Below are 27,400 nucleotides of genomic sequence, written 5' to 3' on the forward strand. Positions count from 1 at the left end.
TATAGTAAACTCAAGACCTCTTGTACCCATATCTATGGATCCAGAATCTCCTACTATTCTCACTCTGACAACTCTCCTCACCCAGAAACTTGGAACTGTTCCTAACCCGCCTGAAGATTCTGTGTCCAGTGACAAATATCAGACACGGTGGAATCATAGAATCATAGAATCGTAGAGTTGGAAGGGACCTCCTGGGCCATCTGGTCCAACCCCCTGCTCAAAGCAGGATTCGCTAAATCATCCCAGTTAGATGTCTGTCCAGCCTCTGTTTGAAGACTTCCATTGAAGGAGAACTCACCACTTCTCGTGGCAGCCTGTTCCACTCATTGATCACTCTAACTGTCAAAAAGTTTTTTCTAATATCTAATCTGTGTCTCCTCCCATTCAGCTTCATCCCATTGCTTCTAGTCTTTCCTTGTGCAAATGAGAATAAAGTTGATCCTTCTACAATGTGACAGCCCTTTAGATATTTGTAGACCGCTATTAAGTCTCCTCTCAGTCTTCTCTTTTGCAAACTAAACATTCCCAAATCCTGCAACCTTTCCTCATAAGACAGGGTTTGCAGACCGGTCACCATTCTGGTCGCTCTTTTCTGAACTTGCTCCAGTTTGTTGATGTCTTTTTTAAAATGTGGTGCCCAAAATTGGACACAATATTCTAGATGAGGTCTGACCAAAGAGGAGTAGAGGGAAATTATTACTTCACGTGATCTAGACTGTATGCTTCTGTTAATACATCCTAGAATTGCATTTGCCTTTTTTGCTGCTGCATCACACTGTTGACTCATATTCAGTCTGTGATCTATTAGTATACCCAAGTCTTTTTCACATGTGCTGTCACTTAGCCCTATTCCTCCCATTCTATATATGCTTTTTTCATTTTTATTGCCCAGATGTAGTACTTTGCATTTCTCCCTGTTAAAAACCATTCTGTTAGTTGCTGCCCACTTCTCCAGTTTATTTAAATCTTTTTGAATCCTCTCTCTCTCTTCTCTAGTATTAGCTATCCCTCCTAGCTTTGTGTCATCAGCAAATTTAATCAGTTTACCCTCAATTCCTTCATCTAAATCGTTGATAAAGATGTTGAACAATACAGGGCCCAGGACAGAGCCCTGTGGTACCCCACTTGAGACATTCTTCCAACTGGATGTGCAGCCATTTACGACCACTCTTTGGGTCCGATCACTAAGCCAGTTATGAATCCACCTAACAGTTGCCTTGTCCATTCCATACTTAGTCATTTTTTCAATAAGGATTGTATGAGAGACTTTGTCAAATGCTTTGCTGAAGTCAAGATATACTATATCTACAGCATTTCCTTGATCCACCCAATCAGTAATACCATCATAGAAGGAAATTAAATTAGTCTGACATGACTTATTAGTTACAAACCCATGCTGACTCTGTTTAATCACTTCATTCTTATCCAGGTATTGACATACATGTTGTTTAATAATTTGTTCAAAGATCTTTCCTGGTATAGAAGTCAGACTCACCGGCCTATAGTTGCCTGGGTCCACCTTCTTCCCCTTTTTGAAGATAGGAACAACATTTGCTCTTCTCCAGTCTTCTGGCACTTCTCCTGTTCTCCAAGAATTTTCAAAGATTATGGAGAGGGGTTCAAAAATTTCTTCTGCTATCTCCTTCAGTACTCTGGGGTGTAATTCATCTGGACCTGGAGACTTGAATACATTTAGGTTAGCTAAGTGTTTCCTCACTATCTTTCTGTTTATAGATATCCTGGATTCTTCTATTCCCTTAATAGGACAGTGAATAACAGTTGATGTTACATTTCCTTTCTGAGAGAAAACAGATGCAAAATAGGAATTTAAAAGTTCAGCCTTCTCAGCATCCTGTCTTACCATTTCATCATTTTCATCCTGTAAAAATCCTATAGCATCTTTGACTTTTCTTTTACTTTTGACATATCCCCAAAATCCTTTATTATTGCTTTTGACATTTCTTGCAAGCCTCAATTCATTTTCAGCTTTAGATAATCTGATTTGTGCCTTGCAGGTTCTGCAGACAGCATTATATTCTTCTTTAGATATGCCTCCTTCTTTCCATTTTATAAACATTTTTTTCTTCCTTTTTAGCATGTGCTTAAGTTCTGTGTTCATCCATCCTGGTTTCCTTAAATGCTTCCTATTCTTCCCTCTTTTCGGAATTGTTAACAACTGTGCTTTGAGAATTTCATTTTTCAAGATTTCCCATCCTTCCTGGACATTTTTGTCTTTAAGGATATCCAGCCATTGGATCCCTCCAATTCTCTTTCTGAATCCCTTAAAATCTGCCTTTCTGAAATCTAACCTTGACGTCTGAGTCTTCACAGGTCTTCCGCCTCTAGTTATCCAAAATTCTAAAATAGCATGGTCGCTACCTCCTAGGGTCCCAGCCACTTTTACCTCCTCAACCATTTCCTCCCTGTTTATAAGGATTAGATCCAAGGTAGCAGTTCCCCTTGTTTTCTCCTTTACCTTTTGGAAGATAAAGTTGTCAGCAAGAGAGGATAAGAATTTCCTTGACCTGTTAGTTTTGCCTGAGAGAGATTCCCAACAAATGTCTGGATAGTTGAAGTCTCCCATGACAACTATGTCATATTTTTTGGAGAACTTGGCCATTTGATGCATAAAGAGTTCATCCATATCTTCAGCTTGCACAGGCGGCCTGTAGTAAATGCCTACAATGGTGTCCTTTCCATTGTTCTGTCCTTGTATTCTTACCCAAACAGTTTCCACAGAACTCCCAGTCTCTGAAGCTTCAATCTCTGTGCAGATATACGCGTTTCTAACATACAATGCGACACCCCCTCCTCGTTTATCAAGTCTGTTTCTTGCAAATAAGTTGTATCCTTCTAGTCTTGTATTCCAATCATGTGTATTGTCCCACCAAGTTTCAGTGATTCCAATGACATCATATTTCTTTTCCTGTGTTAGTAGTTCCAATTCTCCTTGTTTGTTGCCCATGCTTTGTGCATTAGTATAGAAACATTTTAGTTTGTGATTGGTTTCTCTTTCTCCAATATTTTTTTTAATTAGATTCTTTCGTCTTTGTTCTTCCTTTCCACTTCTAATAGCAGAGTTCTCAGTAGCATTTGTCAGGTGTATGGCTTTTTCTGGTCTTTTGCTTCCCTTCCCATGTTGTTCTAGTTTAAAGCTCTCCTTACAAGTGTAGCAAGGCGACTTCCAAATACCTGCTTTCCAGTCTTCGTAAGGTGCACCCCATCTCTAGCAAGTAGTCCATCGTATAAGTAGTTCACTCCGTGATCCAGAAATCCAAATCGTTGCTGACGGCACCATCGACGTAGCCAGTTGTTCACCTGCAGAATCTTATTCCACCTCCTTGTTCCATGGCCATCCACTGGGAGGATGGAAGAGAAGACCACCTGCACTCCCAGTTCTTTCACTTTCTTGCCTAAGTCTTCAAAGTCTCTGCAGATGGTTTCCAGGTCGTTTCTTGCGGTGTCATTTGTCCCCACATGTAGTAGCAGGAATGGGTAGTCATCTGTAGGTCTGAAGAGTCCTGATATCCTGTCAGACACATCTTTAATTTTTGCACCTGGAAGACAGCACATTTCTCTTGAAGTTATATCCGGTCTGCAGATAGCGGCCTCTGTTCCTCTCAACAGGGAATCCCCCATGACCACCACTCTCCGTTTCTTCTTCACAACATTTTTCTTTCTCCATCCAGGAGGACTCTGAAGGCGTACAAGGTTGCTGTTTGTTGGCAAAGTCTTATCCTGATGTATTTCTTCATCGTTTTCCTGCGTGAGAGCCTGGTACTGGTTTCTGAGCAGTATGGGTGCTGACTGCCTCCTGATCCTCCTGCTTCTCTGGGTCACATGTCTCCAATCCTCTGTTTCTTCAGGTGCACTTCGAATTTCTTCTCTTTCTGTAACATGAAGAGATAATTCTGCTCTGTCCAAGAACTCTTCACCTTCCTTAATGATCTTCAACGTAGCTAACCTCTCTTCGAGATTTTGCAACTTTTCCTCCAACAGGGTCACAAGCTTGCATTTGTGGCATGTGAAGTTTGGCTTTTCCACTGGTAAATCTGTGAACATGTAGCAAGAAATGCAGCTCACCAAATGGCTCCTGGCCTCTTCCATCTTGAGATTTCTTAAAAAGATGAAAGATGAGCCAAAATTCGCTCGCCGAGAGGCGCGCGGTTTCTCCGATTTCCTCTTTTCAGCTGCAACGGCCAAAACCCAGTGATCGTTGAGCTCGCGGAGACTCTTCACTTATCCCAGAAGGCACTGGGAATATGCAAATGATCTCCTCAAGACTCTTCCCCTGGTTTCTCCGATTTCCTCTTTTCAGCTGCAACGGCCAAAACCCAGGGATCGTTGAGCTCGCGGAGACTCTTCACTTATCCCAGAAGGCACTGGGAATATGCAAATGATCTCCTCAAGACTCTTCCCCTGGTTTCTCCGATTTCCTCTTTTCAGCTGCAACGGCCAAAACCCAGTGATCGTTGAGCTCGCGGAGACTCTTCACTTATCCCAGAAGGCACTGGGAATCATGTGCAACATCTGGCTAATTGTTTCTGGAAAAGATGGAAGGAGTACGTGACAATTCTCCAAAAACGAAGAAAATGGCAACAAGTAAAGTCAAATTTACAAGTAGGAGATATTGTTCTCATGAAAGACCAGGAGGAGGAAAGAAACACATGGCCTATGGGACTTATATCTAAAACCTTTCCAAGTGACGATGGCAAGGTAGAAGTGACAGTTGCTAAGCAAGGTGACCCCAAATCCTCCATTAGGCCTATATCAGACATTATCTTACTCATACCAGTTGGTGATTGATTATCCATCCAGTCAGTAGGAACTCTTTCAAGGAACTTAGACCTTTGGATTACAAATGGGTTGGAGACAGTTTGGCCTAGCGCGGCTACTCCAATTTGAAGATGGGTTATCCTTTGGATTACTTCAGGAACTCGTTAGACATTCGTCTATCTTGTTAAACAATATGTTATTGTCGCATTGCATGCATTGTTTTTTATCTTACAGGTTGAGGTATCCCTCCATGTACTTCAGGTAAACACTCCCAATTCGAGACTTGATATGTGAAATCCAAGGATTTCAGACAGGGAGTGTGCTGTTTCAGTTTATTCTGGTAGACTTTCAGCCATACATGGACATTTATGTAATGGTATATACTTAGTTTATCATCTATTGTATTTGTTATACTTTGCTGCCATCTACTGGCCATTGCTGTATTACACTGTAATATTTTGTTATGGTACTTTCCCATAATACCTCTCTGTCTATAGCTCCTCCTATCTTCCTTCTGTTTCCTGTTTTTGTGCTCCGGGCCATCTTGTAACACACATGCGCTGCAGAGCTGGAGAAAGGATTCTCTTGTTACCTCCAACCTGGAGCTCCTATCATCTCTAATCTGGTGCTTCTATAACAGCTCTAACCTACAGTCCTCACTCCTACCTCATCTCCATTTCTTCATCTTCCTTGACATCTCATCTCATCAAGATACTGTAATTAAAGCCTGTTGAATTCAACACTGCATCATCCTTCCGGACCACCACGCGCCGCTGATAGGGATTGGGAGCACAGGCTGGCGAGTAACGCTATCCGCCATTGTTTATATAGAGATTCGTGATCACATCCGTCAGACACATCTCATCCACGTATATCGGTGGCAGAATAGGCACTATTCCATCATTAATAAGATATTGTACCTTAGCCAAATAAAAATAAATAAGGTGTACAGAAGCACATCATGATTCTCAAATAATGATGAAATAGTAATAGGTGTTACGATAACGATGGTGTCAAGAGAATTTCGTTGATGGTCCATATAATCCAGATAGCGGGGAATTCATGGCAGAATCTCTAAGATAATTCCTTACTGTTAAAAGAGAGAGACACAAAACTAGAAACATGCAAAAAGTGATCGTCGGTCCAGAGATGATGTACTGATTTATAGGAAAGATGCAAAACTGAGCTGTTCATTGAGCCCCGCAGGAACCATAGTTTCCAATGTCACAATCCAGCGACACTCCTTCTGCATTAATACGGATATTGTCGCCACCACGGATCCCCATCTTAACATGATCTATTCCCCTAATTTTTAATTCACTCGTATTAGATTTGTGTTTTAACCTAAAATGTCTAGGGATAGTCTTAAGGGATCCCACATCATCAGCGTTGCGGGAGGCTTCTATGTCCCGGACATATTCACGAGTCCGAATACGTAGTTCTCGTGAGCTAAGGCCTATGTAGATGAGATTACAACTACATGTCGCGTAGTATACCACATGCGTGGTAGAGCATGTGATATATTCCCTTATCTCAAATGTCTTGAGGCCGTCCGACGACGCAAATGACGTGGCTCTGACAAATCTAATCCGAGTGAATTAAAAATTAGGGGAATAGATCATGTTAAGATGGGGATCCGTGGTGGCGACAGTATCCGTATTCTTATGCAGAAGGCGTGTCGCTGGATTGTGACATTGGAAACTATGGTTCCTGCGGGGCTCAATGAACAGCTCAGTTTTGCATCTTTCCTATAAATCAGTACATCATCTTTGGACCGACGATCACTTTTTGCATGTTTCTAATTTTGTGTGTCTCTTTTAACAGTAAGGAATTATCTTAGAGATTCTGCCATGACTTCCCCGCTATCTGGATGCATATTACATATGGACTATCAACGAAATTCTCTTGACACCATCGTCATCATAACACCTATTAATGATGAAATAGTATCGGAGAATCATGATGTGCTTCTGTACACCTTATTTATTTTTATTTGGCTAAGGTGCAATATCTTATTAATGACGGAATAGTACCTATGAACTTTTGACATGTATGTTTAACTGTTGCCCCTTATTCAGACTAGACGGAATCAAACTGTGTTCTGTAATGTATATCCCGTTAAAGTGCAAATAATATGGGCCTTATATTACTTTAAATTTAGGTACTGTTTGAAATCTATTTTATACCTTTTATGGGCAGCTCTATGATGTCTGAACCCCCTATGTCTTAGCTATTGGTCAGTGTAAGGCTAGTTTCACATTTGCGCCTTTTTGCGCAGCGTTTCGTGCGCAATAGAAACGCACGTAAAAAAACGTATCATGCGTTTTGCATGCGTTTGCGTTTTTTAGGCGCATGAGTTTTAACCAGTTTCTAGCCATGTTAACTCGTAAAACGCATGCATTTTGTAACGCAGGCGTGCGCATGTTAATGCGCACGCCTGCGTTCCCATAGACTGTAATGCATTATTTTGTCGCATTCCGTGTGCAAGTGTGCGCATGCGTTTTTTTTTTTATGCTGTTGGACGGACCCAAAAATGCAACAGGTTGCGTCTGGCGCACCTAGGCACACGCCTTAAACGCATGCGCACAAAAACGCATACGAACGTGTGCAAATGCAAGACCATGCGCCCCCCCATGTTAAACGTAGGTGCGCATGACGCATGCGCACGATGCGCTACGCTAAAAAAAGCTAATGTGAAACCAGCCTAAGGTGTTTTAAGCACAGACTTGATCTTTGTATTTATTAGGAACGGTGTGGGAACAGTTGCCCATACACAAAATGGCGCTGATGACGCTGCCTACCAGTGCACATGTTTTTTATGCTGGACCCGCCTCCGCTGCCTGCTCATGGCGTCTTCTCATGACCTGTGCGTTCCACTGACGTCAAATCTGTGCATCTGTGGAGCGCCTGGTCATCATGACGCCTGCTGTCACAATTTAGATGCGCCGCCAATGGTAGCAATGAATGGGGGATATAGATGGCAGTGAGGGGCACTTATGACAGCAAGGCCCCCCGAGGAAGCGACCGCGAAATGCAAGTAGGGGCGCGTTCCTGCACGTGGTTACGGACATGGCTAAGGTTAACCCCTCACTTAACCCCTCACTATCTCTTTTGTGCGCCGCATCTGGTCTCCTATCCCTGGGTCCTTTTATATCATATATGTGTGGTGACTACCAAGATTTACTACAGGGGATACCATTATGAAGAGACTTAGGGGAATTTTCCCATGGCAATATGTCATAGATTTAGGGAAGTGATTTCAATTTGGGAGCAGGGCTGTGGAGTCGGTAAGCCACAGTTGCGACTCCGACTCCTGGATTTTATCAGGCTCCGACTGCGACTCCTTCATAAATGGCCAATTCATAACAACAAATTTACTGTTGTAAAATATTAAACATCGTGCTTATTCAGTTTCTCACCATCATATAAGTAATCAGACCACTTAGAGCAAAAACTACATTTATTAGAATACAATTAGAATATAGCAAATAACTTTTCTCGTTCGCCTTATTGGGGGACACAGAGACCTTGGGTGTATGCTGCTGCCACTAGGAGGCTGACACTATGCACAAAAAAAGGTTAGCTCCTCCTCCGCAGTGTACACCCCACCAACCGGCAGAGAATTCCTCAGTTTAGCTTAGTGTCAGTAGGAGGTGGACACGGGTCTTTTATTAGACCCATATCTACCTCGTCGTGCGTCGTTCCTTTTCAGGTTCTACGGAGGGATACAGAGTGAAAAGTCACATCTGTACTCCCACATGGAGTCTGCAAGTACGGCGTGTACTGCCACCCCGTATCCTTGCAGTTCTCCGCGGCAGGACCAGCCAGACGGACGCCGACACCAAGACGTGCCAGCGACTCCAGGGGTCCTTGTCGCCAGTCTCCCTCCCACTCGCCTACCAGAGCCTGTCGGTTGGATGAGACGCAAGACTTCTTCAGACAAGTAACGGATCGTGGATGGGTGAGTATTTTTTTTTTTATTTTTTTATTTTCCTGGCTGCCCATTCCCGACGGTCGCCTCTTCAATGGTCACAGGGGAACCCCGGTTGTAGGCGCTGCGGTCGCTCGCAGTCGCCACAAGGCTATAGGCAGCTCAATGTTGCTGGGCATCCCCCCCTTCCCTCCCCCCCTTTCTGGGGACAGGGAGCACAGGGTTTCTTGCCATTGGGAGCGGCTTGCGACTGCGGCGTCCCACTTTTTCGGACCTCCGCGCCGACCCCCTGCTGACAGGCGGCCGCCGCAACTAATTTAGACCCCGGCTTCAGTTCTCGCCTACCGCTGCGTCGCGGCCACGCCCCCCGCCCCTTTCTTCTAAGCGGGCTTCTCTCCCGCTCTTCCCAGGCCCTCCCACCGCCTGTCCTTCACCTGCCCAGCCTGTTATTGGCTAGAGGGCGGTGAATTGTTAACCCTGCGTGGTGCTCCGCCCTTCCCTCCTCTCCTGAACGCGTGCTTTTTCTCAGGAAGACGCCATTTTCCCAGCCTGTTAGCCGGGCACCAGCTCCTCACTGGATAGCATCTTCTCCAGCTGGTTTTTTCAGGAGGTCTGTCGGCCGGATTTCGCTCTGACCTGCATCCACTGACAGGTCGCAGAGCATCAATTCTGGGGACACCGGACCGTGAGTAGCTCTGCACTGTAGACTGACCCTTCTCCGCCCTCTGTCCCCCAACCTTCCGGCATTACCACAGTTTTTCACTATGTCTAACTCTAAGTCTGATCGTACCCGCTCTACCGCCCCCCCTGCACTTTAGTCAAGTACTTTGCATGTTCTTCGTGCAATCGCAAACTTCCCTCAGGCCAGTCCACTCCCCTCTGCCTGGATTGTAGCAATCCAATTCAGCCTGACGCCGTCCAGGAGCCATCTGCGGCCCCAGGTGAGAGTGAGCCCCCCATGCCTGGCTGGGCCTCCTCGCTATCTCAATCAGTGGCAGACCTCACCAGGGTGTCTCAGTCCCTGGTGGCCGTTCTTGATAAGTTGCCCCTGGACTCTTCAGCAGGGCCAAGCAGGTCCCAAATTGTTCCATCTGAATCAGCCAGCGGTAGTCGCAAAAGACCCAGGCAAGATTCCCAGCCGGAATCCTCTCCTAGTCCCATCTCGCCGCATAGCCCTTCTCACCAGCCTCCCTCTCGGGCCTCTCCCGAGTCAGGGGAAGCGCTTTCGGACAGGTCATCTGAGGGGATTTTAGAGCTGGATTCAGACCAGGATGCAAGCATGAAGGTCACAGTGCAGGACCTCATTGCTGCGATCCATCATACCTTCGATATTGCTGACTCCCCTGCGAAATCCTCAGATCAGGAGGTTTCGTTCAGACGGGCAGAAACTCCCTCCAGGGTTTTTCCTTTTCATTCCGAGTTTGGGAAAATTTTTACCAAGGAAAGAGAGGATCCGACCAGACGCTTTCAAAGAGGAAAACGTCTCGGCATACTCTACCCATTTGCTAAGGAGCTCACGGACAACTGGTTGGCCTCTCCCTCGGTCGATCCGCCCGTGTCCAGGCTATCCAATAACACTGTTCTCCCGCTTTCAGGCGTGGCGTCCCTAAAGGATTCTAATGATAGGATTATAGAATCCCTGGCGAAGTCTGCCTTTGAAGCGGCTTCAGCGTCGGTGTGTCCAATCTTTGCTTCATCCTGGGCAGCAAAGGCCATAGCCACATGGGCAGACGACCTTCGTCAGGGCATCTTAGATAAGGCGCAACCGGAGCATTTGGCCGATCTCGCCAATCAGATCTCTCATGCTGGGGACTATCTTCTCTCCGCTTCCTTGGATGCTGCATCCTGTGCAGTTCAGGCGTCAAGCAACGTTGTTGCAATTCGACGTACAATTTGGCTAAAGGCATGGCAAGCGGACTTGTCTTCTAAAAAGTCCCTCACTAACCTGCCTTTTCAGGGGGTGCGCCTCTTTGGGTCCCAATTGGACCAGATTATTAAGGACGCCACCGGAGGCACGAGTTCACTCCTCCCTCAGTCCAAGCCTCGCAGACCCCCACTAAGGCGTCAGTTTCGACCCTTTCGGACTTTCCGCCGTTTCAATACGGCGGACAACTCCTCCAGCCAACAGAGACCGCAGGCTCGCCAGGAGAGAAAGACAGTTTCCTTCAGACCCACTCCTTCCTGGCGACCCCACTCCTCCCAGGGCAGACCGTCCAGATCTAGATCTGGACGGTCTACTTCAGCATGACTATCATCGGGCACGCGAGGGGCCTTTCCAATTGGGAGGTCAACTTCTTTCCTTCAGGGACGTTTGGCTGGCTGCCGTGGAGGACGCCTGGGTCAGGGAGGTCGTATCCTCAGGATACAAGATACAGTTCGTCTCTCTCCCACGGGATCGTTTCTTCGAATCCCGGCCTCCAAAGGATCCAGCCTTGATCCCGGGGTTCTCTACGGCTATCGCCGCTCTCCTCAGTTCCGGGGTGATTGTGCCCGTTCCCGAATCGGAGCGCTTCACGGGGTTCTACTCGAACCTGTTTGTAGTGCCGAAAAAAGACGGCGCAGTTCGACCCATCTTGGATCTCAAGCTGCTCAACAAGAGGGTCCGCCTTCGCCACTTCCGCATGGAGTCGCTTCGCTCGGTCATCGCCTCCATGGAGGAGCAGGAATTCATGTGCTCAATAGACATCCAAGATGCCTATTTACATGTTCCAATTTTCTCCGGACATCAGAAGTTCCTGCGCTTTGCGATTCGACAGCACCACTACCAGTTTGTCGCACTGCCCTTCGGTCTTGCCACCGCTCCCAGAGTCTTCACGAAGATCATGGCTGCGTTGATGGCTTTGTTGAGAGTCAGAGGCCTCGTTCTTTTCCCGTACCTAGACGATATTCTGATCAAGGCTCCCTCATTCCAACAGGCTCACCAAAGTTTGTCAATCGTCCTGGACACTCTTTCCAATTTCGGGTGGATCGTCAACAGGAAAAAGTCCTGTCTGGTTCCTACCCAACGCCTGGTCTTTCTAGGTCTTCTGTTTGACACTCGTCGGTCAAGGGTCTTTCTCCCACAAGAAAAGATTCTCTCTCTGCAGCAGGAAGTACGATCGCTGCAGACCTCGCGATTCCCATCCCTCCATACAGCCATGAGGGTTCTGGGAAAGATGGTGGCGGCGATAGAGGCAGTTCCCTTTGCCCAATTTCACGCCAGGCCTCTCCAGCAGGCCATTCTGTCGAAGTGGAACAGGTCGCCTCGGTCCCTGGATCGCCCTGTCCATTTTTCTTACCGGATCAAGCGGTCTCTCAACTGGTGGTTGTCGTCACCTCTCATTCTATCGGGTCGATCCTTCCTTCCCATTCGCTGGCATTTAGTAACCACAGATGCCAGTCTCCTCGGTTGGGGTGCTGTGTTCCGCAACCACACTGTTCAGGGTCGATGGTCGGATCGGGAATCAGCGCTGCCGATCAACGTTCTGGAGATTCGAGCGATCCATCTTGCTCTGGTCCACTGGGAAAGGCTCCTCAAGGGACTGCCGGTACGGATTCAGACAGACAACGCCACAGCGGTGGCATATGTCAACCGCCAAGGGGGAACACGGAGTGTCTCAGCCCTGGCGGAGGTGTCCAAGATTCTTCGTTGGGCGGAGATTTCTGTTCCGACAATTTCCGCTATTCACATTCCCGGCGTAGACAACTGGGCCGCCGATTTTCTCAGCCACGAGGGTCTCGCGGCGGGAGAATGGTCCCAACATCCGGAAGTGTTTCATCTGCTCTGCCATCGGTGGGGAACCCCGGATGTAGACCTCATGGCGTCTCGCCTCAACAGGAAAGTCCCACAATTCGTGTCCAGGTCTCGGGACCCTCTGGCAGTGGGCGCCGACGCCCTGGCCGTTCCTTGGTCCCAGTTCGAACTTTCCTACCTGTTCCCTCCTCTGCCTCTTCTTCCCAAGCTGTTGAAGATCAAGGCAGAAGGACTTCCGGTCATTCTCATCGCCCCGAATTGGCCCAGAAGGTCTTGGTTCGCGGACATTGTCAACCTTCTCGCGGACGCCCCATGGAAGCTTCCAGACAGAACAGATCTGCTGTCTCAGGGTCCGATTTGCCACCCCAATTCTCGGCCGCTCAATTTAACGGCGTGGCTGTTGAGACCGAGGTTCTGAAACGAGCAGGATTTTCCGACCACGTAATTCAGACCATGATCCGAGCCAGAAAGCCATCATCTTCCAAGATTTACTACCGTACTTGGAAGGCCTATTTCACTTGGTGTGAGACCAATGTCGTCCCGCCCATGTCCTTTTCGCTCCCTTCAGTCCTAGCGTTTCTTCAGGCAGGATTGGATGCGGGGCTTGCCCTCAGTTCCCTGAAGGGTCAAGTTTCGGCGCTGTCCATTCTGTTTCAGAAAACGTTGGCTTCCCGTCCTCAGGTTAAGACCTTTAGGGCGTGGCTCACACGGTCCCGCCTTACCGGGCGCCCGTGGATCCATGGGATCTTAATCTGGTTCTTGAGGTTCTGCAAGGTCCGCCCTTTGAACCCCTCAGGGATATTTCCCTTTCTCTCCTTTCTTGGAAGGTAGCCTTTCTGGTGGCCATCACCTCCGTCCGGCGCGTGTCGGAATTGGCAGCTCTTTCGTGCCGCTCTCCCTTTCTGGTTCTCCACCAGGATAAGGTAGTTCTGCGGCCTCCGCCCTCGTTCCTTCCGAAGGTGGTGTCCTCGTTTCACCTCAACGAGGATATCGTGCTACCGTCCTTTTGTCCGAATCCAACTCATCCCCGAGAGCGGTCCTTGAACAAGCTGGACCTGGTTAGGGCGGTAAGAGTCTATCTGTCTAGGACGACTTCCTTGCGAAAGACAGAGTCTCTTTTCATTATCCCTGATGGAGCGCGGAAAGGTCACCCGGCGTCAAAGGCCACCATTGCTCGCTGGATCAGATCGGCTATCCTGGAAGCCTACCGTGTTAAGCGTCGCGGAGCCCCTCCGGGTATCAGGGCCCACTCTACTCGGGCAGTGGGTGCCTCCTGGGCGGTGCGCCACAGAGCTTCCGCACTGCAGCTTTGCAAAGCTGCAACATGGTCATCGGTTCACACGTTTGTGAAATTCTACAGAGTCCACACCTACGCTTCGGCGGACGCCAGCCTAGGTAGACGGATTCTGCAGGCCGCGGTGGTGAGTCCGCTGGCCTGATGGAAGTTTGTTTCCCCCCCCAGGGACTGCTTTGGGACGTCCCAAGGTCTCTGTGTCCCCCAATAAGGCGAACGAGAAAACAGGATTTTTGGGTTGCTTACCGTAAAATCTGTTTCTCGGAGCCTTCATTGGGGGACACAGCACCCTCCCATGTTTTACAGCTCCTGTTCTTACTTTGGTTGAATGGTTACAGTTGAGTTGTTTATGTTGTCAACCTATTCTGTTACTTCTCCTACTGCTTTCTCACTAACTGAGGAATTCTCTGCCGGTCGGTGGGGTGTACACTGCGGAGGAGGAGCTAACCTTTTTTTGTGCATAGTGTCAGCCTCCTAGTGGCAGCAGCATACACCCAAGGTCTCTGTGTCCCCCAATGAAGGCTCCGAGAAACAGATTTTACGGTAAGCAACCCAAAAATCCTGTTTTATAAACTTTTCTAAACTGTAAGTAAATATGCAATAAATACTTTTATGCAGTTAATAAGAAGAAATCTATAAATTTGTCCTCAGAAAAAGTATTGCCTCTGTCAGATCCTCCTTCATGGATGCCCTCAAATCTGATCTAATTATTTTGAGAGCAGAGAACAACCTCTCTACACTAACTTGTGTTGGTGGCAAAGCAGTAACCACTCGGGCAACATCTCTGACAATGTCAGGATACAGAGGAATCGCTTGTTATTTTTGATGAACGGTCAAATTTCTCAATTTCTTTTAGTGCACATGAAAAATTCTGCTGAAATGTACTGGCTGTGTTCCTTGATGGGGATGACTCTTCTATGCGGGAACGCTTTGCACGGTCCTTGTGATCCAAATATTTTTCGAAATTAAATTCTTCATCAGTTGAAGATGAGGGTGAAGATGTGGCAGGACGACCAAATTCTTCTTGTTCCTCCTGACTGTTCTACAACCCTTTCATCCTTACTGCTATTTCAAACAGAGCTTCTTTTCCTTTACTTAGCTGTTGATCATCTAGAAGAATCCGATGCATTGGGTGTACATAAACAGCTGCCAAAAGAATGTTATTTTGTAATAGTAGCTCCTCTCTCCATTTCATTGATGTAGCAATGCCACTTGCAATTAACCCTCCTCTTTGGGACAGGCGAAACATCAGATTCTTCCACTCCTTTAAGAAAATACCTGGAGTTAAGTGCTCTGCTTGTAATTTTTTAGTCACTGTAAATGGGTGCTCTAGCAATTTTTCCAGCTCAGTCACCTGATTCCACTGACTTTCATTTAGCGTCAGTTGAGGGTTAGCCATGTCTACAAGAAAGGTTTTCAGTTCTACCAAGCGCTGAATCATTAAGTAAGTACTGCCCCATCGTGTGGCTTGATCAATAATTGCCCCTTTTCCAGCACGTCTCTTCAAAATTGAGTCAACTTTAGGGGTTCTGGCAACAGTAGCCAATTTTCTCACCTTGCCAATCAGTGCAGCAGCATGTCCTTCTTGCAGACTGTCTCTTATAGCCAGCTGTAGCGTATGCACAACACAGCGCATGTGATGAATGAAAGAACATATTGACACAGTTTCAACAAGATCATCTAAACTATCATGTTGCTGTTCATCTGAAGCAACTTCAGTTTGCTCCTCAGTTACAATACTGTGTTCCTCTATTTCAAACATTTCTGTGTCTGTAGACCCAGAATGTTCTTCTAGCTGCTGGTCACCATCATTACTCTCATTCATTAGCTTAATAATACTTATCATATTTGAAGCATTGTTAGTTACGACAGAAAGAACTTTCTCTTTTTTAAGTTCATAGTCTTGCAGAACCTTTTCCACCAAGACCTGGAGAAACTCACTGGTGTGATGAGCTTTGGTGTCTTTTACTGCCAATGTCTTGGTAACTATTTCATTTTTGTCACAAACAAATAGGACATTGATGGCAAAATAGTTCACTCTGTGACGTGTGCAGGCATCCATTTTAAGAAACAGAAAGCGTCCCTTGAGAGTTTTTTTAAGTTCTTCCTTTTGTTTAAAAGCTTCTTCGATTACTAATTTTCTAATACTCTCTCTCTCCAGAGAAACACCAAGCTTGCGGGCCATTTCCCCATTCAGACACATAAAAGCTGGTCGTGAAAATAATGAAATAGGCACACTATCCTTTACAACAAGCTCTATGATCTGTTTTTTAAATGTATCTACTGTCATTGTCACAGTAACTTTGTCACTGACAAAATCTCTTGCAACTGATGGCTGCAAAGTTCTCTGCTTTGTTTGGCTGGAAGAGCTGGGCACTGGTTCATTGGTTTGGATGCAGTCTTTCTCATCCACTGCTTTCGGTACTTCTGGATGAAAGCGCTGTAAATGTCTCTTTAGATTAGAAGCTCTGGTAGGAGCATTTTTATCTTTGCCTGAATATGCACTCATCTTGGCTTCACAGCATTTGTTTTCGTCTGGATCATTTGTCATACACTGACAGACATAATGTTTTCTATCTTGAGTGATGGTGAAATGTTCAAATACAGCTGATTTAATGTGATGCTTCTTTGACATTCTCAGGTTTTTAATTCTGCATTCACAATCCAAATGACAATTGTTTTTCCTAAAAACAATTGTACAAAATTATTGCCAGGTCGTACAACTGATATAGTGGTCAGTAATACTGTTATTATTCCTCATGTACTCACAGTTAACTGATGCAAAGTTTGTTGAAAGGATAATACTTCTTACTTCTTACAGTCTTCCTCTTCTGAGTAGCAGGCAGCTGTGAGATGCTTGGAAGACGCACACCTAGTATGATCTAGTCTAGAGGAGGAGCTTTACTACTAAGAATTTGCAACACATTTTCACTTTCAGTTTCATACATTGTAAGTAGGGGGGTTGGGGCAGCATGAGGTTAACCAAGTATAAGATTAGATAAGGGCAGTGGAGAACAGTGACACACAAGAAGTAAGAAATGTCTCTATCTCCAGCAGAACTGCTTATCACTGCTGTTCATAGTTTGATAGAACATATATATTTGAGTAACATTTATAAAATTCATATGAAAGTTTAATTATGAAATATTAATACATTTTTTTTAAAGCTGGAGTCGGTACATTTCTACCGACTCCAACCAAAACTAACTCAGACTCCGACTCCACAGCCCTGTTTGGGAGTGTGTACTTTTCACTCCCTACCCCATGTATGCCTATCTCATTGTGCAGGATTTTTTGTTATCTGGCATTCCCGGCCTATGTACAAATATCTCTGTTTCATATATACTTTATGCTGCATTATATAGGTCATGTCTGTATTTTAATATTTATATGATTGAATTAAAGACTTCTTTAATACTTAGAATTACTAGTACTATGGTGTTGATTGCTCCAGTGTTTTAGTGTTTTCTATGTGATAGGAGCTCCATATGGGATTTTCCCAAGTCATTCCAGTGTGACAAATGAGACATTACTATTATGTATTCTGTACTTGGGATTCTGTTGCCTGTTACATAATGGGGTAGGATCTTGGAGATGGGAATACCCCTTTTTAAGACAAAGACCCACACAAGCAACAACTGAAGTCAGCTGCAGTAAATGCCTGGCAAAGGATCACAAAGGAGGAAGATCACCATTCGGTGAGGTCCATAACTTCCAGACTTCAGACAGTCATTGCCTGCAAAGGATTCTCTACAAAGTATTAAAAATGAACATTTTATTTATGCTAAAGTTAATTTGTCCAAAGAAGAGAGGAGAATCCTCTTCATGATTAAAGGTGCCCAGTCACCTGAAACATGTAGATACCGCCTGTCATGTGAGCTGTACCGCTGATGAATAGTTTTATCCTTTGAAAATAAAGCCATTTCGCAGTCCATTGAGCTGGATTCGCCTCTCTTCTTTGGATTGCTTCATGCTTTGACGCAGTGTTCTCTGGCCTCCGGACACATCGAAAATGTCTTTGGCGGTTAGCTGAATTTATCTTCTTTTCCTTTAAAGTTAATTTGTCCAATTACTTTGAACCCCTGAAATGAGGAGGCTTTGTAGAAAAATTGTTGCAATCCCTAAACCAGGGTTCCCCAGCTCCAGTCCTCAAGGCCCACCAACAGGTCATGTTTTCAGGATTTCCTTAATATTGCCCAGGTGATAATTGCATCACCTGTACAATATAAGGGAAATCCTGAAAGCATGACCTGTTACAGGTGGGCCTTGAGGTCTGGAGTTGGGGAACCCTGCCTTAAACGGTTCACAGGATATTTTGTTCAACCCCTTTAATGAAACCTGAAAGTCTACACTTCAATTGCATCTCAGTTGTTTCATTTTAGTTTAAAAATAGTGTCATGTAGAGCCCAAGGTCACTGTCCAAATATTTCTGGACCTAACTGTATGCTGTCAGAAAGATAATAAAAAGGTATGGCTTTTGGAATGAAAAAGTCAACAATAAAATCGCCTTTTGAGTCAACAGTTATATCTTCACCTCATTTTTTTTTTTTAGTTCATTATGGCAAAAGGTGACGGTGACCCTTTTTTTGTGAAATTTGTGAAGACACCGAGCAATACGGATTTCTTTTATGAAGCCCATGAGGTAAGAACACCAAAATTGGAGAGGCTTGAAAGAAACAAAGTGTAGAGATGGGAGAATCTATTCACAAGACCACCGGTCTGCACTACATGTCTACTTACCCCCTGGCATTTTTGGCTCCTCTATTGATTACCCTGGCTGGCACAACGTCATTATGGCGTGATACGCACACGTCGTCACACCAGCCAAGCAATTCAGTAAAAATGCCGAAAAAAGGAAACTCTCAGGTCTCCTGTTCAGCAGTCACAGATTACTGACCTGGCCGATGACCTGGAGTCTGTGAATTAATTTTCCCATCTCTAATAAAGGGACCCTCATGATTGAGCTGCTTGTTGTGCTACCTTAGAGCATTAGATGTGTACACCACATTCCAAATTATTATGCAAATGCTATTTTTCTTTGATTTTTTCCTAAATGGTTAATGCAAATGAGTCAGTATAATGTTCAAATCAACAACCGATAGAGTACAAGTCAAATTTTATTGGACAAATCTCCCAATTATAACAGTATTTAAAAAAAAAAAAACATCAAAATGCCCTATGCCAAATTATTATGCACAACAGAGTTTCCAAACATTTTATAGGTTGTAAAATGAAAATGGTAATTTGTTGAATTTGCAGCATTAAGAGAGCACATTTACTGAAATGAAAAATATTGTAAGAGGCCAAGTTACATGTTAACATAGGACCCCTTTTTTGATCTCCTCTTCACAATTTTCACATCCGTATATATTGTGCGTTTTTGCTTAGGCTACTTTCACACATCAGTTTTTTGCCGTCAGGCAGGATCCGGCTATTTTTAGAAAAAACGGATTCAGCATAAATTTTGGAGAACTGTAGAAACGGATCCGTTTTTTTGCTGGATCCGTCTAGCAGGTTATATCTGTTCCTGGGGGCTGGCCAATTGGATCTGAGCATGCGCAGACTTAAAAAAAAACCGGATCCGGTGGCTGTATCCGTCTTTTTCTGGATCCGGCGCCCATAGACTTTCATTGTAGCAAAAAGCTGGAAGCGCCGGATCCGGCGCTTCCGGCTTTTTCGCCGGAGACAAAAAACGTTACAGTAGCCGTTTTTTCCAGACGCCGGAATGAGACAAGTGGCCGGATCCGGCAAAAAACGGATGAAACGCAATGCCATCCGGCGCTAATGCAAGTCAATGGGGAAAAACTGGATCCGGCATTGCATTTTGCCGGATCCGGTTTTACAAAAAAAAGCCGGATCGCGCCTGAAGGCAAAAAACTGATGTGTGAAAGAGGCCTTAGTTTATGCTTGAATCTCTATGCAAGATGTCAGAATAGCCTCCCAGAGCTGCTGTTTTGATGTGAACTGCCTCCCACTTTAATAAATCTTCTGCTTGAGGATACGCCAAAGGTTCTTAATAGGAGATTGAGGTCAGGTCAGCCAATGACGTAGAGGTATTCTTTGCAGCATGAGATGATGCATTGTCATGGATGAAGATGATTTTACTATGGATGGCACAGTTCTTCTTATTGTACCATGGAAGAAAGTGGTCTGTCAGAAACTCTATATACTTTTCTGGGTTCATTTTCATACCTTCAGGAACCCTACCAGCTCTCTCCCCATGATTCCATCCAAAAACATGACTCTACCACAGCCTTGTTGGGACATGGGGGCCATCCACTACTTCATACATCTGGACCATCCAGGGTTGCATGACACTTATCAGTTAAACAAGGCTGTTGTAAAAATAGTCGTCTTGTATGTCCAGGCCCACTGCAACAGTTATTGCTTGTGAGCACTGTTTACGGGTGGCCGAATAGTACATTTATGCACAACTTTAAGCTCTGAAGGGTCCTACATCTTTTAGGTTCAATGGACTCCAGAGGCACCAGCAGCTTCAAATCCCTGTTTGCTGCTTTGTAATTGTATTTTATCAGCTACTACCTTAATCTGATGAATTTGTATAGCAGAAACCTTCCTCATTATGCCTTTTTCTGCACAAACCCCTCTGTGCTGTGTATGGGCAACAAATGTGTATATATTGCTTAAGTTTCGTAAACTCTGTCTCCATACCTTGTCCAAGGCATTGCACTATATGCTTTTCTGCAGCAGAGAGATCCTTTTTCTTTCCCATTTTGCTTGAAACCTATGGCTGCCTAATAATGTGGAACATCCTTCTTAAGTGATTTTTCTTTAATTGGGCTCACCTGGCAAACTAATTATCACAGGTGTTTGAGGTTGATTTTAGTGATCCAAAGATCCCTGAGACACAAGCCCATCCATGAGGTTATTGGAAAAACAAAAAAATTACATATTATTATTTATTTATATAGCACCATTAATTCCATGGTGCTGTACATGAGATAGTTTACAGTAAACAAATTTACGATGACAGACTGGTTCAGAGGGGAGAGGACTATAGACAGAAGGTCAGGAGTGCAGCAGCTCTGGTGGTGGTGAGGCGGCAAAAATAGGTATTAGACCTACCGGTAATGATGTTTCCAGGAGTCCATCCTGACAGCACCATGGAGGACGTCCTCCTCCTCCTTACAGGGACAGGAAAAGCACACGAGAGGTTAAAATGTCATGTCCCACCCCCTTTCCCTCAGTGATTTAACAAGTACCACAACGTGGATAATGCAAGTTACAGTTTAATGAGACAATCATATTAAAGCATATGACATGAAATAATCGTAAGATAACATTAATAGGGAGGGAACTACCCGTGCTGTCAGAATGGACTCCTGGAAACATCATTACCGGTAGGTCTAATACCTATTTTCCAGGACGTCCACCTGACAGCACCATGGAGAGTACGAAAGCACCTCCTCAGGGTGGGATTACCGCCTGGAGATCTTTTCTCCCAAATGCGGTCTGTTGACCAGATAACACATCAAGCTTATAGTGCTTACAGAATGTATTAAGATTGGCCCAGGTTGCTGCTCTACAGATTTGATCGACCGAGGCCCCCGCCCGCATTGCCCATGAGGCCGATACTGCCCTCGTAGAGTGGGCCTTTACGGAATTTGGCGGACTGGCGCCTTCGGCTTGGTAGGCATCAGAGATTACTGAGGTAATCCATCGTGCGATGGAGGCTTTTTTTCCTTTATTTTTACCCCCAAAAAGGATGAACAGATTTGGGTCAATGCGCCAACTATTGGTGGCCTTAAGATAGTCTAGGACTGCGCGCCTCACATCCAGTGAGTGAAGATGCTGTTCCTTTTTATTACGGGGATTATCGCAGAAAGATGGTAACACTATCTCCTGGTTTTTATTTTTAGAAGACTCTACCTTTGGGATAAATGACGGGTCCAGTCTTAAGATTATACTGTCGTCTCTTATCTGGAGATATGGGTCCTTAGTGGACAGGGCCTGGATCTCCCCTAATCTTTTAGCCGTAGTAATGGCTACCAGGAAGGCCGTCTTACGAGTAAGAGAAGAGATGGTTATTTTCTCGCGGGGGGCGTAGGGGTCTGTACAGAGAAACCTGAGTACCAGGCCCAAGTCCCAAGGCGGGGTGAGCTGCCTTATTGTGGGGTGCATGCGCTGCGTAGCTCTTATGAATCTTATTACCCAGGGATGGAAAGCTAACTGGTAATCGAAGAAGGCACTCAAGGCCGAGATCTGGACTTTTAGAGTGCTAGGCTTAAGGCCTTTATTAAACCCTTAAAAATAAAGCAGGAATTTGCGCTAGTAATACCCACATGGAACCACTCTCTCTAAAGAAAGCAAAATAAATGCCAAAGAATTTTGATACACGTCTATATGCAACAATAGTAGTGATACCCCTTAATAACTGTGGGGGTGTATTATAAATATATATCTCACTGTAAAAATTGTATGACAGTCTAAAAAATACAACCAGTCTCACTGCCCAATATACATAAATGCGTCTGTAACCAGGGATAAGACATCATACTGACCGTCCAGGTTACTGTTCATACCATGGGCGATAATGGCAGTCTTGGGTTCAGCACATAGCAACTCCTCTCCTAATAGGCTTTGATGAATTCCAATGGTGGTATATTGCTCAGTCCAAAAAATGCACAGTCCGAAAAAATGCAGGCTAATACTGGGTAAAATCCAAAAAGGTCACCTCTACTATAATCACGGGCGATGCTCCGGCCGGTAGCAATCGCCCAATTCCCCCGTTGTTGCGCTGCCCGTTATTAGTGGGACATGCAGCGGGAGACGCGGTTAATGCCGGCAAGGTACAGGACCTTGCGTGACGTTACAGTAACGTGTTGATTCACGTGATCGGCTTAGAAAGACTGACAGAACCAACAACCAATCCTACGCGTTTCGGAGGCTTGCTGCTTCCTTCCTCAGGGTTGATTCCTGTCATAGAGGTGACACATTTATATACCCAGTCCGTATAATGTATTGGTCCTATTTATTAAAAGCAAATAATTCAATCTCGCTATTTAAGCCATTTGGTCTGAGCGTGTTCATTTTAAATATCCACTCACTTTCTACTTTTGACATTTGTTCAATGAAGTTACCTTTTTTCCAGCTTTTCTTAACTGTTTTAATACCGGTTACCGTAATTCCCCTAATAGAGCCTCCATGATGTGTAAAGAAGTGGTTAGAAAGAGGATGACCAGTAAATTTGTTAATAATATTGCGAAGATGTTCAGCAATTCGTACCCGCATTGGACGGATAGTTCTTCCAATATATAATTTACCACATGGGCAAGTTACCCCATAGATAACCCCTTTTGTGTTGCAATCAATAAAGTCAGTTATGTTATTCTCAATACCTTTATTGGTGATCATTTTTTGTTTTAGTATTTAATTTTTTACATGGTCCACATTTCTTACATGGGAAAAAACCACTTAGAAGGTTTCGTTCACCATTAGTTATACCATTTGGAACTCTTGGGATTGAAGGTGCTATCAAATTCCCAAGATTGTTTGCCTTCCGAAAAACAAATCTAGGGTGCGTAGGCAATAATTCCCCAATAATTTTGTCATTTTGTACGATATTCCAATGTCTACTAACAATATTCCTAATAATCCTGACATTGGAATTGTATTGTAAAATAATCGGAATTTCATTTTTAGCAAAAAAATCATTAGGAGTGCGTTCTTTTATAGGGTCCAATAGTTGGTCTCTTGGTATTTTTCTAACCATTTCTGTAGTTTTTTCCAATGATTTTACATCATAACCCTTATATTTAAACTTGATATTCATGGACTCGGCTTCTTTTTCAAAATCTTGCTGTTTAGAGCAATTTCTGTGCGCTCTAATAAGCTGACTCTTAGGAACATTAACATCTACATTCTATCTAGAGAAATAAAAATTTTTGAATCCGTGGGTTTGTGATATACTTGAGTCTGAATAGTATTCTCCTCAATAAAAATCCTCAAATCTAAAAAATTTAGCTCTTTATGACTAATATTTGCAGTGAAATTTAAAAAATAACAATTTACTCTGTCGCCTAATTGGGGGACACAGAACCTTGGGTGTTATGCTGCTGTCCACTAGGAGGCGACACTATGCATAATCTGAAAAAGATTAACTTTGGCTCCTCCTCTGCAGTATACACCCCTAGACGGCGTCAGCCTTCTCCAGTTTTTGCTTAGTGTCGCAAGGAGGCACACCTTTTTTCTTCCGTTTTTCCTTTTTTTTTTTCACGGAAATACAGATGAAGAAAAGTGGGTCTCCAGCGAGACTCCCGGCATGGCTCCCTCCTCGGTCCCCTATTAGGGGTACCCGGTTGAGGTGGTTTTTTCCCTATGTCGCTCCCTCCCCAGTCCCTCGGGTCCTGGTTCGAGGTCGAGACCCCCCTCCTTCCCCAACACCCTTAAGGGGTCTGGGTTGAGGCGAGGATGAAGACCCCCTGACGGTGACAGACGCACCCTCCCTAATCCCCCGCAGGGGGTATTAGGTTGAGACGCCTCAGGTAGGGTCGGAGATCAGGCAGCATTCCGCAGCTTCCAGGGACCCCAGGCCGGCTGAGGGATCCTGTAGGGGCCGGGGGAGGTGCGGACTGGATGGCACAGCAGAAACAGGGCTTTTGCTGCGTCCCTGTCTCTGCAGCAGCAGCGGCTCCATAGCCCTTCAGGGGCCCCCCATACAAAAACCGCTACCCCTGCTACCCCCACCGCTATCCAGTCGACCGTTCTGGGGGGGTCTGGTACAAATCCGCCCCCCCCCGGACTACCGCGCCGCTCTGGAGCCCTCCTGGGCATCAGGCTTCAAATTTAGACCGCGGCTTCGGCCTAGCTGAAGCCGCCGCCTTTTCCCCACCCCCCGGCCCGCCCCCCGGATGACCAAAATGACACACTGGAGTGTCATAGAAGGGGCGGATTGAGGCAGAAAGGGCGCGTTTTTACACAGCCCAGCGCGCCCTTTTCAGCTCTCCGCCCCCTCCTCCCTCTCCTCAGAGCCCCGGTGGCCATTTTTTCTGGATGAGATCCAGGAGAGAAGCATCACAGCGGTCTCCGGGGGGCACAGAACTTGGATCTGTCGGCGCTGGACCTAGGGGCACACCGGTGGGGTAAGCTCACAGCTGGGTTCTCATTACTCAGCTGTGAATCTATACTTCCTATAAGGCTTTCTGTGGGTTCCCTCTGCGTAGCCACCCCTGTACGATCCCTTATAGCCAGCCTCTGTGCACTATGCCGGGCTCAAGGAAGAGAACCAGGCAGGAATGTTTCTATGCATTCTGCACAGCCTGCAAAGCCACGCTCCCTAGTGGCAGCACGTATCCGCACTGCCGGGACTGCATCCAGAACTCTGGGTCAGAACCCCAGGGAGTCCCTACTGACGCTTCAGTGTCACAGGCCACGCCGGAATGGGCAACTCAGATGTGTCAGTCTATGTCACAGTCCATAGACAACCTAACTGCTACATTGCTGCAAGCTCTGCAGAGTCGGACCCCGGCTATGGACGGTACACAGCAAACGGACAGCTTGTCTCAGGAACATGCTGCTTCCGACTCTCACAGACGTAAGCGGACTCACAGGTCTCGATCACCTGAGTCGCACTATAGCACAAGGTCGTCCCCCTCTAGGGAGAGACAGCGTCATTCCAGGTCTCCTGGGCAGTCCCCTGCCACAGACAGACAGTGCAATTTACCACAGGGATCCCCCACCACAGAAGACCCCCGCCCCAGGTCGCCCTCCAGGGATCACCTTAGTAAGGCACAGGATTCGGAGGGCATCTGTGACTCCGACTCAGATAATGAAACGGTCAGGTCCGTGGTACCTTCTCCCCCTAGCAATACAGCGCTAGTTGAGGACATAATTTCTTCTATTCATCGGGTGCTAAAAATTCCAGAGTCGCCCCCGGAAGTCCCAAAACATAGGATTTGCTTCGAAAGTGTTCAAAAACCACCTAAGGTCTTCCCTAATCACGATGAGTTTGAGAAAAAATTCGCTAATCGCAAATATCTGGAAGCGAAGTACCCCTTCCCACAGGAAGACACTAAACAATGGGCAGATCCACCTGAAGTGGACCCTCCGGTTTCTAGGCTAGCAGCGCAGACTTTACTCTCTCTGCCGGATAGCTCAACCCTTAGGGACGCAGCAGACCGGCAAGTAGAACGCATGGCTCGTTCTATTTTCTAAGCGGCAGGCTCCTCTCTGGGCCCTGCGTTTGCTTCAGTTTGGGCAGCCAAGGCCATCCTAGCTTGGGCCAAAAGACTACAGGAGGGTCTTCAGGCTTCAAATCCTGAACTCTCGGACCAAGCGGTCCAGATGGCAGTGGTAGCAGACTACATGATTCATGCAGCCCTGGATTCCGCCAGAGGTGTAGCGAGAATAGCATCAAACGCCATCACGATCCGACGCATCCTCTGGCTGCGAGAATGGAAAGCGGATGCGGCCTCAAAGAAGTCCCTCACGCGACTTCCGTATTCTACTGGTAGACTTTTCGGCGAAAAGTTGGACACCATGATAGCCAATGCCACCGGGGGTAAGAGTACCTCTCTCCCTCAACTAAAACCGAAACGCACGTTTAAACGAAGAAACCAGACGCGATTCCGATCCTTTCGGAATTCCTCGGGCTGGTCCGTTTCGCGCCCAGTGCAAAACCGCAACCGTTCTCCACGCAGAGACAACCCACGGACGCAGCAGCGACCGGACAGGGCTTGGCAGTCGAAAGCAGGCCAAGCGAAATCCAAGGGAGGAAAACCTCAGAACTTCACTTCATCATGACTCGAGACCTCCGGAAGACACCCCACCAGTAGGCGGCCGACTTTTACTCTTTCAGCAAGTCTGGCTGCCTATTACAGAAGACAGGTGGGTCAGGGAAATAGTGTCTTCCGGATACAAGATAGAGTTCACTTCCGTTCCACCGAACCGGTTCTTCCTTTCTGTTCCTCCAACACCACCAGAAAAGGCTCGTGTCTTCCACCAAGCGGTTTCCTCTCTCCTTCAATCAGGAGTTGTGGTGCCGGTTCCCGCGAACGAGAGATTCCGAGGATTCTACTCAAATTTGTTTGTAGTCCCCAAGAAAGGAGGCGGCGTCCGACCCATACTGGACCTAAAACAGCTCAACAATTACGTACGGGTCCGTCATTTCCGCATGGAGTCCCTCCGGTCCATCATTGCATCCATGGAGCAGGGAGAATTCCTCGCCTCCATAGACATACAGGATGCGTATCTCCACATACCAATTGCTCCCGCCCACCAAAGGTTTCTCAGGTTCGCGGTCAACCAAAACCACTACCAGTTTGTCGCCCTTCCGTTCGGACTCGCCACGGCTCCAAGAACGTTCACCAAAGTCATGGCGGCCACCATGGACGTCCTGCACTCAAGAGGCATCCTAGTCGTCCCGTACCTGGACGACCTCCTCGTCAAGTCTCCCACTTTCAAAGACTGCGAGGTCAGTGTCTCAATCACTCTAGACACTCTGAGTCGCCTGGGATGGCTAGTCAACCTACAGAAATCGTCGACCATCCCAACTCGGACTCTAACATTCCTGGGAATGGTATTCGACACCACCAGGGGCCTGGTGCTCCTTCCCAAGGACAAGACACTGGCCATCCGTCTGGGAGTTCGCACACTCCTTCGCAGTCCTCCTCGATTTCTCCGGTTTGCCATGAGAATCCTCGGAAGG

General features: G+C 46.1%; 1 protein-coding gene across 2 annotated transcripts in view; it reads left to right on the forward strand.

The window, feature by feature from the left end:
- Positions 1-27,400, forward strand: part of TOPBP1 (DNA topoisomerase II binding protein 1) — a 165,259-nt gene that overhangs the window by 8,157 nt on the left and 129,702 nt on the right. For both annotated transcript variants that reach the window (XM_073569494.1, XM_073569500.1), the window contains exon 2: positions 18,287-18,376. In XM_073569494.1, the coding sequence (XP_073425595.1) occupies positions 18,293-18,376 (84 nt within the window). In that variant the 5' untranslated portion in view covers positions 18,287-18,292. The remainder of the gene's footprint in view (positions 1-18,286; positions 18,377-27,400) is intronic.

This window comes from Dendrobates tinctorius, unplaced genomic scaffold, assembly GCF_039654945.1.
Source record: "Dendrobates tinctorius isolate UK_male_01 unplaced genomic scaffold, ASM3965494v1 ptg000005l, whole genome shotgun sequence".
In the NCBI taxonomy this organism is placed as follows: Eukaryota; Metazoa; Chordata; class Amphibia; order Anura; family Dendrobatidae; genus Dendrobates; species Dendrobates tinctorius.